At 34.1% G+C, this 13,093-nt stretch overlaps 1 protein-coding gene across 1 annotated transcript in view; it reads left to right on the forward strand.

Annotated features, from left to right (window-relative positions):
• Positions 1–13,093, forward strand: part of LOC138327587 (uncharacterized) — a 104,578-nt gene that overhangs the window by 69,254 nt on the left and 22,231 nt on the right. Inside the window, exons 4-5 of the mRNA XM_069273785.1 lie at positions 5,751–5,910; positions 9,193–9,226. Of these exons, the coding sequence (XP_069129886.1) occupies positions 5,751–5,910; positions 9,193–9,226 (194 nt within the window). The remainder of the gene's footprint in view (positions 1–5,750; positions 5,911–9,192; positions 9,227–13,093) is intronic.

Below are 13,093 nucleotides of genomic sequence, written 5' to 3' on the forward strand. Positions count from 1 at the left end.
GCGACGATTTCTTAATTTAATTTCGGTTTTATCAAGAAATGGACGCCATTCGTCTGCCGTGATCCCAATACTAGAATAAAGACTTGGCACGATCATTCGATTGGTTTCAATTCCAGTAGATAAGTAATATAAAGAGACAAGAAATGGAAACTGTAAAGGAGAGACTTGTGTAAATACTGTTCAGTTGTAATCGCGAACAAATATCGCCATAGCTGACAAAACCGTCAACATACACAACGACAGTTTTGATTGGATAACAATAGAGCGGCCCTGTGCGACGTTTCGTGTATTCGAGTTTTCCCAAGGCGGTCATTATGGGACTATCCCATGGCTTATAGAGATCATATTCATCTCGGTTACTTAAGTCTATACGTGGTCTTCAAAAACCATTGTTATACTGTCAGCTTACGAGTGTATTAACGAACAAATCTCCTTTCAGAGATTTCTGTTCTTGTTCAAAGCGTGTTTGCGGACAGGTGATGAGAGAACTTGTAATATTTTGTATTGGTCCCATACAAAGCAGAACTATTAAGCTCAATGGTCGTTTACTATTCAATACATCTCAACATATGCTTCAATGATAGGGTTATAGACGGCGCAAATGAATTGGAATGCACTGTCAAAATTCTCTCAAATTAACGGCTTATTTTTTTGTTTTTGATTTAATTTTGATTAAGACACAGCTTTGTTTTTCTATGGTTTATCCTTTTCCCACCAGACTTTGCTAATCTGTTGTTAAATACGGGGCTGCATCTCACCATGTGAATTTAGGTTAAATTCTGTAATCTTCACGAATACAAGAATAACAACGTGACTATGAGCTTGCATGTTTAACCTTCCAGCGTAAAGTATCAATTAGTTTTACCCGTGAGAAACGTTTTCGTGCAATGGGTGTGACTTTCGTTTGAGTTTGCAACTCGTCGAAGAACGTTGAGAGGCGTACCCTTAATGTGAATACCTGCAATTTATCCCAATCATGTGTCTAAAAAAGTTTAATTTGATTATAGCATGTGTATGCATGTGGATTTTAAAGGCAATTCCTTCTTGTTCTGTCAACATAATGTTGTTATACATTCAGTTCTCCACAAAGGAAATAAACATTAATGTGTGATTACGGATAGTGACCGCCTTTAGATTCTAACATATCATGATATATATGGTCGTATGATTAATTCATTTAACACTAGCAACATCTTATCAGCCTGAGAAATTCGCCACCCCGCCCAAAATATATTCTGTTTCTTCAATGCCATGATATGAAACTTTTAAATCTTTTTTGTAAGTTATAATTGCAAATGATGCATTTGCTATATATGGATTTTGAATTTCGTCAATAAAAGAACGATTTATATGTGCACATTTTGTAGTTCAGTATATGACTTTTTATTGGTCGGTCGTGATGGATAATGATATAGCACAACGACTGAAGCAATCCGGAAAAAATGAACAAAGATTTCTAAAGGCTTTTGACAGAAACACTCTCTTGGTTGAAAGATTACAGTACCTTTCCCGCCTCCGTGTCGTCTGCCACAGTTACAGACATGGTAGTAACACTTAAAAGAGTATCGATGTATACTAAATATAGAAAACTAGCATATAACTAGTCAGATATGAATATCAATTCTAATGATTACACAAATTCTTTGAACTATATTTTAGCACATCCCACAATGTGTCGTTCAAATGTCATTTAAACAGCTAAAATGATATTTGCATTAAACGATGGTATGCATTTTTAGATGTCAATCAATCATTAAATGAAGAATGTTTATATAATGAACGGAAAGAGAATGATGTATTTCCTTGTGTAAGAGAAATAGTAATGATACATAACGAGTGATGCAAAACACTTGAATGATCCGATCGTGACTTCACATATGGCGGGGACTGGGGAAAATAAATTTGCACATTCGTAACACTACGTATTGCGACAAATAAATACAGGAAATTAAAAACAATTCTATTTTTATCCATCCTGACATATTCTATGTTATGACTTGGTGTTTTTCGACAATAATCTCTGAAATAATTCGTCAAATCTGCACTTTCAACCGTATAATACGCCTCCTATATATCATACGTCAGTCGAAATCATATTTTAAGGAAGGGATTGGCCGTAAATATTGTTTTGTTATCACTATCCTTCCTACAAATAAAAAATAAATATCATAGATTACTTATATATCTTTTTCCTTGTCACTCCTTATGTTTTTCAAGCATAAGTTGATAAGAATGGACCAATTGACATACCTGTGTTTCCTTGGCGGACCTTGTTGGTTTAGACTGAGAAGTAATTAATGAAATCAATTCGATCTCCTGATCCCTCTGTAAAAAAACATTCTTTTTTCATTAAATTTACCGATATCACCGGGATGACACATCATTTCTCTGCTGTTTTATTCATGTTTAAGGGTTTTTTAACTGGAAATTGAGGATGACATGGAAGATGACATTTCTGATAAACTTATGACTTTTCAGCGTGGGAGGGGCATTACTATGTCATTTCCTGTTTATTTACATGATGAATATCACGATAATGGACTAGACATTTTCAATATATCAAGAGTCTAACTGGAGTTTAAAGATCATTCTTGATGTTATAATAAATGTGATTCCAAATCGATGGATTTAAATCGATTTCACCACATATATCCCAACCATGACATGCCAATTTTTGTAATGACAATTGCATCAAAGTTTAAAAAAAATTAAATGTCATAAATATATATTTCTTAATTCTTCTTTCGTTAAAATACGAAATTATATCTAACCACTAACATAATATTCATAAATCACAGAGCATTTCTAAATTATAAGTTCAAAGAATAACATTACTGAATTTATGGGGATTAAAGAGGTAATAAAAATAATTGATGATTTTGGTAGGATTCATTTCACTCATTACCTGCTTATAAACTATAGGCCAATATCTTGCTGACATATATTATCCAATTCTATACGGAGGTTAAGCGCTAATTGATAACAAAGGTAATTACAGAAAAGAGAACATTTCAGGCGTGGACACACGAGAAAGCTTTGAGTTCTATTAACATGTCGAGATAATTTACGAACAACATAAAAAGGACGTTGAAAAGGCCCGGATCACCTTACAGATGTCTGTTAGTAGACGCGATACCCCGTTCTGTTTAAAATCGTTTTGAATTTGAGACACACTAGTAGTAATGGTATTGGTTTAATCGGAACGAAATGGAACAGGCATGAACGGTTAATAGTTTCTTTAGCATGATAATATGACACACCCACCTACATCATCCAAAAATAGAATTATATTTCTTATTACCACTTGAGATTCAAGATTCGTCGAAGGGGCACTGGTTAAGTAAAAGAGAGAGAAAATATATTTCTACTTCAAAAGAATTTTTGCAAACAATATCAGAAGTTTATTTTTGGATCTATCTTCACCACCCTCCCACGACCGTTATAACCTTAGTGATTTGATGACAAACTTTAAAATTGATTTTAAGACAAATTAGCGCGTAGAACTGGTTCTCATTGGAAAGCTTTTGAAAACATTCGGTAAACCATACTATAATGATTTAGCATGACTTGCAAATACATGTTGTTGGTTATTTGATAACATGAAAAACCTGTTTGTTTAGCTATCCATGTCATGTTACTAAAAAGCATGAATATGAGTTTTTATGAAAACAATATTTTCATTTGAAAATATTTACGAAGTTATGAAACAAAACACTCACGATTGTGTTTGAGAGTGTTTGACTCTCTTGCAATGTCACGAACGCCAAAATATCTTCATTCCTGGATAATTTAGTCAGTTGTTTGACTTGGAGCTACAATGCCACAAATGCAAACATATAATATATTATGACACTTACGCCCCTTAACCAGTATGATATTATGATATCATAACCTTTACGTACGATGGCTTGGTTCAAAAACATACATGTGTTTGTCATTCAATTTCTTTTGAGCGTTACGAATTCAACGAAGACACTGAAGTTAAATGATTACAATAGCAAAACTGATTAATTTGCTTCGTAGATTTCATTGGAAATTGTTGTACGCCGTCTTATATCACCTTTCATTTCAAACAGATCCATGCAATTAAATCCTATTGTATATTTATGAGAATAACTAATAGAGTTCACTATAAAAATTGAATTTCTGCTTTTTATGTCATAATGTATTGGGGTTTAAAAGGCTATTATTAATTACAGTTATGGTTTCCAGGCTATTGTTATGGATCCTATACATTGCAGCAATCAATTAAAGAAACATTTGTCAATGTTGAAACACATGTAATATGAGTTAAATGTATCAAACAAAATATAATATGAAATCTGTAAGTTTATCTTTGTGACAATGCCAGAAGTAGTAATTTAATTAAAGCCTATACAGTATCGAGTTTCGGGATAGATAAACATATTTCCATTCCATATGCTTTTTATTAATACATATCTGATATATGGTTCATTCGCGTTAATACAGTGAGACAATACACCATTCGGCCAAGCGAACGTTGATCTCAAAACGTCCAATATTCTACCGCCGGGTCTGCGCCACTGTCTAAATGTGACGAATGCATTGTTAATTAACAATAGCATTTTGTTGGTTAACAATATTGTTAATGTCATTCCCAGACATAGGATATATGATACTGGCGACCAGTTGTATCCGACTGGACCTTAGACCTGTAAAAGAGGTCAGCCTCACTGATATTGTGGAGGATAGCCAACATCGCTGTAGACCTGATATCCATGTCCTTACGTTTATATCCATTTGTTGTTTTCCTGAACAGGTGCTTTGCGTTTTTTGTAATGTAACACAATATGGGGCACAGATATCATGTGCATTTGCCAAACATTATAACCAATACAAGACTTATGGAGAATTAAATACCAACCATTTCGATGAAGGAAGTAAAACCGAAATACGAAACGATATTAACGAAAACGTTATCTTAAAAGTGAAATTTCATCCACCAATCCATTAATAGCACCACTTTCACAAACATCCCATCTCAAAAGCCTACAAATAAAAAATGCTAGTCTTGCAAGTATTCCTTATGTAAATATTATTGTAGAATTAGACGTGATCAAGCATTTTTGTTTGCTTGATCCATCATAATAATCATTATTTATATGTTGTAATAAAGCCTTTAAATAAAACTTAAACTAGTGTTTGCCAATACCTGCGACAGGTGTGATTGAGTCAGACCGTGAGCCTGGTCACGATTGTTAGGTAAAACAATACTTAAACTTGTGAGGACAGATCTACAATAATAGAAACTAGAATGCGTGAAATCGTAGGACAGAACCCGCCTTTTCAAACCTGTACTTCTGTAAGGTTCTGATCGGGATGAAATTAGAATGTTCACGAGTTAGGCGTACTTCTGTATGCGCATGAATGAACCGGGATCTTTATTTAGGCCCAGACAGTGAAAAGCTAACAATGACCCTGTATATTAAAATGAAACGAACACAGAGTATACCTGTTCTTATGTGACATTTTTCTTTTTGATTAAAGTAGATATCTAGTATTCACATTTGTAATGTATTTCAACAAGAAATGTACTTTATCAAATATGAAATAGAAGAAAACACAAAATTCAATGTAATTCCATAAGAAATGCACTTTAACATTATAACTAAAAGAGTTTAGAAATACAAAACAACATTATGATATTATACGTGTGATCATCTGATGATAATTTAAGTAAGTTCTATTTAACAACGTATATTCATGAATATTTGTTCTGTCTTTTCCAGGAAGCGAAGAAACAAAAATACAGATTTTCTTTGCTCATTGACGAGCTGAAGTCGGCAGAAAGTGTGGAATATAAAACAATTCTTTTGGAGTTTATCAACTGTATAATAATCTACACAAATAAGATCGAGGATCGAATACGCATTCGAAATGAATTCTTTGGTAAGTATTGCAATATTTATTTGTTAAGTTAGCCAAATGACCTTTTCTTTGACCTTTAAGTATCGATATTAGCTAAAGGGACTGAAATCCACCTTAAATCAAAATGTATCAATCATCCCATAAAAAGGATTTGTGGAGACAGATGCTCTTTATTACTCATGCAAGTATTTCCTGTATATGTGTCCTTCGTTGCCCCTTGTCTCCGTCAAAGACTTTCCCGCCAATGTTTCACTCAGTGCAAAAAGACCAAACTTAAGGAACGTGTATTATTTGTATATACTGTGTGTTTGTTTTGAAAGTCCATCCCCAAAGCCTTGTATTGATCTAAAACACAAAATCACACATAAAAAAATAAAGCATTCGACCGATGATGTGAAATGAAAACAAATACAATCAAAATCTACTGTTGATTTAAGAAAGGTTTTATTAAACCGTTAAGTTCTATTAATACTTACTCAAGTCCATTCATTCCCTAATGTGTGAATTATGTCTCGGAGAAGACATTAAGTAAACTTCAAGCATTGATACAAAATTAAATTTGGCTAAAACTTTCATGTTACATTATTTTACTGAAGGCTATAACTGACAGACAATACAAAAAAATTATTTTAATCTATCCCTTCAAACGAAATCCTAAAATGTTCCGTACCTGCTTGTGACAAGTTGAACTAACCCATCTTTACAAATAGACTAGGCTAGTGATGATTGAAGGATAGGTAGGATATTTGAATCTATTAAAATTTAAATTCCACTTAATCCCATAAAAGTAGGTAAGATTTCCACCGACAATTTTCTTTTATTTCCCCGCCGGACATTTGGATCATCTCCCACTGCGAACTATGTTAACAGCTTGTACAGGAAGATCTACGAGACTATAACCTAATTTTAGTTTTATGGGAACATTGAAAGTAGAACCAAGGTTAAAATGCGTAACAATTTCGACCTACTTTAGAATTTGAAGACCTCCTTTTAAACATATTTGATGTACTTCTCGCCGAGTGAATCGACCAGAGGGAATTATAACCTCCTTACCTACACAATGGAGCAATGAACAAGCATTTTAGTATACTTACTGCTCCGATGACCACAGACCGGTCACTCGCTGGACAAAGGTCATTCCTATTAAACCAACACGACCACTATAGCTTAAATAAATGTATTATATTCATTTGTCTGTGTGGTACCTGAGTGTATTTATTTCTTATGAAACGGTATGTGATATATTAAAAGTTGGCATAGCAGGACCCCCAGCTTAATATTCTCATCTGAAATTTTAATAAAATCAAAGCCAAAGATTCAACATGTTAGGAATAAATCTGTTCATATATACGTGAAACAACTTGTCATATCTCGTATTGAGTAGGCCTATAGTAGGGGCGTCACGTAGGGAGAGGAAGTGGGACAAATGTCCTTTAAATTGCAGAAGGTATGTTCATCAAACATGTCATGATATTTGAGGATATTGCTTCATAACTTAACCAGTAACTTGTAAAAGTGCTTTTCTTTATAAAACATTGTACTGTAAAAAGCTGAAAAATTGCGCTTGCATGCTAATATATTCATTGCGAGAATAACATCTCAAACATATTGAATAAAAATATACAGGTTTTAAACCATATATTGTGACTATCGACGAGAGAATATTAATCTTGTTTATCATGAATTCTAAATGGAAAGTTAAGTAATTGTATATATTTTGCATATCCTTAACAAGTATCTTTGATCACCAGCGAGTGAAAGAGTTTTATTAGTATTAAAGTGCACTTTACGCTTTCCAAGAAACCGCCTTTTTTTCTTAATAAAAACATGGACGTTTTTACCTAGTATTAGAAACCCTGAATAGTGTTATCTGTAACACAAACGTCTACACTCGCGTGGGCATTGAAAACCTTGTCATTGCCTAATAAAACTACAATCCAAAAATACGAACATTTTGATAAATAACCAATACAAAAAGAGACATATTTGTTTCATGGAAACATATGATATTATAGCTTCTTTTTGAAACCATTAATAATAAATAATGGAAAAACAATGAAATATTTTTTTAAAATATGTAGCCTATATTTTTATTTAAACTGCACAACAATCAAATGAATCTCATAAATAAAAATTAACTGGAGACAGATGTGATTTAGATACAAGTAGGACATGTGGAAGTAATAACAAGGTCTCTGTCTACATCAGTAGACTCCAAGTCGGTTATACATGTCCCCTATAGATACCCATCTAGTCACAACCGTCCTCGCATTCTCTCTGATCTTCGTATCTATAGAAAGATAGTTTACAAGAATTCGAACTGGCTTAATTATAACCATTGCAGTTTAGTTCAGACAAATCGCCAGGTTTAAAATTGACACTTGTACTTTCCTAATGTGTTGCATATTGTATTTCAAAGTGTCTGTAATGTATTCAGATGGCAATAGATCACCCTTGGAGTGTGGGGGAAGATGTTAGTGAAACTAAGTGTGAAGATTTATGGGTTGTCAGCCCGTACAAAAATGAGCTCCTCAGCTGTCTTGTCACATCCCAGTCCACGGCTATCACATGCTCAGACTTCTAACCTCTCAACTACTTTCAATAAGAAATGTATGAGATGCTCAAGTCAACATATTAAATATAACACGCAGTAGTTTATGTTGAAAGCAATATAATCGTATCGCTATCTGTCGTTATGTTCTGTTGGCCCAGAACAATATATATCAAAAATATTGTAACATAAGCCCAGCAAAAAGCTTTTTCCTTTTTTTGTGGTAGAGCACCTATTGATTTTCTTCAAGATCCATTCACTATATAACAAACTGTAGTCTTTTACCAAACGAACTTTATATTATTACATGCTAAATCTGAACCTTGACATATAAACTTGAACATTCCTGCATTACAACATGCTTTTCTGTTACATGTTTGTTCTGACTCTACACTCCCACAAGGAGTAGCTGTCCATAACAATTTGCATTACTCGATGATTTTTATTAAAAAAAACAATAACTTGTTTTCTTCCATAACTTTTCCATTCATAAATGTTTGCTTTCTCTGCCTGCGTCATATATCTACAAGATTAAAGAATTAACACGATACAGAAATACCATTCATTTTTGATTGCCTTCCAAATGTACACCGAACAATGGTTACCGTAATGATAATGAAGGTATAACGTATATATGTATGTGGTTCAAAGTATCCAGTGTTTTGTATGTGGAGTATTCTCTTTTTTGTCGAATGTATAAAGGCTGTACTTTACTGATATATTATGATTTGACTTTTCTTTTTCTTTCTCAGGTCTAAAATTGCAGGAAATCATCAATCAGTTACGGTAAGTTAATGAGTTATTTAGAGAGTTTAATACAAGACTGAGTTTTTGGGCCTTTAAATACCAATAATCCCTCTCACATTTCCCGCTAGAACGCACTTTCTGTATTATCCGCCATTCTCTGAAAATGTATGTAAGCAAGCATGGACAAATTAAGTTTATCATGAATTGTCGTCGAAACCTCAAATTCGTTCCTCTTTTGAGTTTTTTGTCAAAAGCGAAATTTAATTAAGATCAATTTGTTGACATCTGTTGTGTTATTCGCGTCACATTTATTCTGGTTCCTGCGTCGTTTCAAAAAACATAACATTTTGATGGAAATCTCAAGGTACCTGGCGCTGTATCGTGTGTTGTTAATTGTTAAAGTGTTACCAGAGGTATTCGGAGATTTCGTCTTTCGTGTGGAGACCATGAAATATATCTCAGTCAATACATGAAAAACGAGTTTCCGCGAATGCTACATCCAATGGATTTCAATGTCATACTGTAATTAATTCTTACTTGCACTGTTGGCATATTAACGACGCTTCACCATGTTTGGACAATCAATCAAACTGAAGTTATACCGTGACAATTATTCAGTATGTTCAATTCGCGTCACAGTATCACATCCCGTGTCCTCGAACAGAGGCTCGTGACAATTCTACACATATATTTCACGGTTTCTGACTTTAGTATCACGTGACCTCTTGACAATAACTTAAAACAATTGATTTATGTGTGTATATGGTATGAAGAAAAAATGATATAAATTGTGTACTTTCCCATTTCTTTTCTGTGGGTAACATTTTAACTTTTCTGACGGTATGATACATATTCAAAGTCACCTTGGAGTGCCCTAAGACCTTAATCCCAATGGTACATAAGTAATAATGTAGCTTTATTTTATGGTAAAAATGCTTGAAAAATGAATTTACATATTGCTACTGATACTTATAATTTCTGTACATGTTGATCCCTTGGTGTTAGTAGAAGCTAAGGTATCAAATGGTTAAGGTATCAAATGGTTAAGGTCTTTTGACGTATTGCCACTATCATCCGCTTCTCGGTTACAAGTTTGAAACTCGCGCTGTTTATTTGTCCGTCTCTGAGCGTGGGTCGATTTCTTTTCACCGTGTATTCATTCCTCTACCTTTAAAACTTGAAGATACTTATTTGAACCTGGCTATTAAAAAATGTCCCTGAGAAATATTATTCTGATCTCAGACAATTGTCCAAAAGAGCTAAATTGTTCGCGTGTGTCAGAAACAACTGCAGTATATCTACATGTCATTTGACAAGATCGACGTCAAAAATAATCTTATAATAACATTTAACGCGAAGATGCTGGATCATTCATAAGTAAATAATCTGAATCTCTTAAACATAGAAATGTAATTGATATGAAGGGTGTATAAAGACAAGCACACTTTGTAGAGATTAACTTCTTAACTTCAGCCATCTTTGTTTGGTTAAGTACAAATCTCTCTGATAAAGACCGGAGATTCCCTAACGTGTTTGTAAAGTTCGAAACAAATAGTGGTCGACAGCAAAACAAATCCGGAAAACTACTGGAATGTTGGTCCATAGTCAAGATAAAGGGTGAAATAAATTATCGATAGCGCTCGCTCGAAGTTAAGATTGATCTCTTGAAATGTTCGTGAATTTGGAATACGAAATTAGCTTCAAAACCACAGTGGCATATTTGACACATAACTGTGGTTGATTTCTCTTATGATCTTTTAGGCGTCATAACTTTTTTCATTGGAATTCGACAAAGGGGTTAAGGGACGATAAAACTACATCTTTTGTTTGATATATACCCGTGAAAATGATAGTGTATATTGTTTTACACTGTTGAGAGGCAAACAATCTTACGCCCAGTCATCGAGAGTTCCCACCAGGTCCACAGACCCGTCATATCTGTAAGTGGACATAATCTCCAAGTAAGGGTTATTCGCTATGTCTATTGGCTATAACCGATAACACTACCAAATAAAGGGACAGCATAATTTCCACGCAGGGGGCCTTGTAGTGCTAAAGTGGCCGGTCAAAATATTTGTCTTAAGAGGACTTTAGATCGACAATTGCCCCACCCTCAATGGTCACTTTGGGGTGACTGAGGATGCCATAAACAGTCCAGTAGTGACGTGATAGATTATGCCCTAGCCATCCTGTCACCTTCACGAGTCGACTTCCGGTGTCGTTGTGTCAGAAGTAGGAACGATTTACGGCATCCCGTGGCTTTTCATTGCGTTTTAAGTTGCATGCTTGCCTTTAGATGTTTTAAATACGTCTAGTGTTGTTTTTAACAATATTAAAACTTTAAAGTAATAGTGACTTCCTTGACTTTATAACATTTTATAAGTATTTATGTAATATATGCTATGTTAAGTAGTAAGAAAGTTGAAATATTCAAGTAACAAATTAATATAACTAAATATCTATGTCTTCAAAGATGAGACGCAACTCCATTAGCTGTATAAAACTCCAGGTTCCGATTTGCAATTGATCAGGTTTGAAAATACTAATAAGACGGATGTACTTCAGTAAAATATGTCTTATCAATGAATTAGATTATCCTTGTCACAAAATACCACTAAACAACTCGTGGCCACAGCATGATCGCTCCAGGACGCCTTGTCTCCTTTATCACAATCATGTTCTCTCGTCAATGGGTACAAGGACTTCTGCCAGTCCTTAGGATTTATTTCAAATTTCAAAAATAGTCTCCCTTTAACAGAGCGCGGGTATTAACCTCATGTCACGTGGTGTCAGCTAGGTATGTTGTGTTAGGAACAGTGCCTTAGAGAAACGCGGCGCATTTTCATTTTTATTTACTTTTAAAAAAATACTCACCCTGTAGGCAAGCTTAGGCAAGCGTAGACAAGCTCTCCAATTGATCTATAAATTCCTCCATAGTCTTTCCATATGGCATATAGTATATGTTAATGAAAACAATGTACCCAATGTTGTTTTTAAATGTTAGGGAGTGTTGCATTAACCTGGAATATAACCATAGGGAAATAATTAATTGAATACATAATAGATAGATGTGTTTAATGCTATTTGAAATTAATTATTAGAAATAGTGGATATTGGAAGAAAAATGAAATTGTGGTGAAGTATTTTACATAAACTCTAACATCAATGAAGAAAACTTTGTTTTACCTTTTTGTTCGAATTTAGCAATCGTATTTTATTCCTTAAGGCGTATCATCTTGTTAAGTTGTTCATCGTGACAGCAACATTCTTTGGTTTCATTTACGCATTCTTGAATTTTAAGTAGGCTATCACACCGTTCTTAAGCCTGCCGCTTAAAGCGTGAATGTACCGTGTGCACTAAGTATGCATTTGATAATGTGCAGTTTTTAAAATTTTAAACAAATTTTATGGAGAAGGTGTGAAGTAACGCTATGTACCTTTAACTTGGAACACACGCGCGTGAATCATACATAGATCTTTTAAAATAAAGAAATGGGGTCTAAGTAAGTAATGTAACCACAAACGGAAAAACTGATTGGTCTGGAATTCAGCAGTAGCGTGGTGAGTCAGAATTTGAACTTTTCACAAATGAAATAGCCACTGTTTGTTGAATTGCTTGAAATGCGATCTACAATGGTTTCTTTGACGCGCAATAATCCCCCGTCCTTTTTCGTCTTAAAATATGACTTTTCAAAATTATGGCTCATACTTGTCGCACCGACATTAATCATTGTGGATGTGTGCTTTGAACATGATTGAGATATATCTTAAACTTAAACATGATTCTAGTGGAACAAACAAAACATATATCTCGATGTCCGAGGCCCGTCTTACCGACGTCTAAGTAAGTCCTTGGTATAACGCTTTTCAGCTTTAACCGTCAAGTAGTCATTTTTGTCTCAAGTT

The sequence above is a fragment of the Argopecten irradians genome, chromosome 7, assembly GCF_041381155.1.
Source record: "Argopecten irradians isolate NY chromosome 7, Ai_NY, whole genome shotgun sequence".
Lineage (NCBI taxonomy): Eukaryota > Metazoa > Mollusca > Bivalvia > Pectinida > Pectinidae > Argopecten > Argopecten irradians.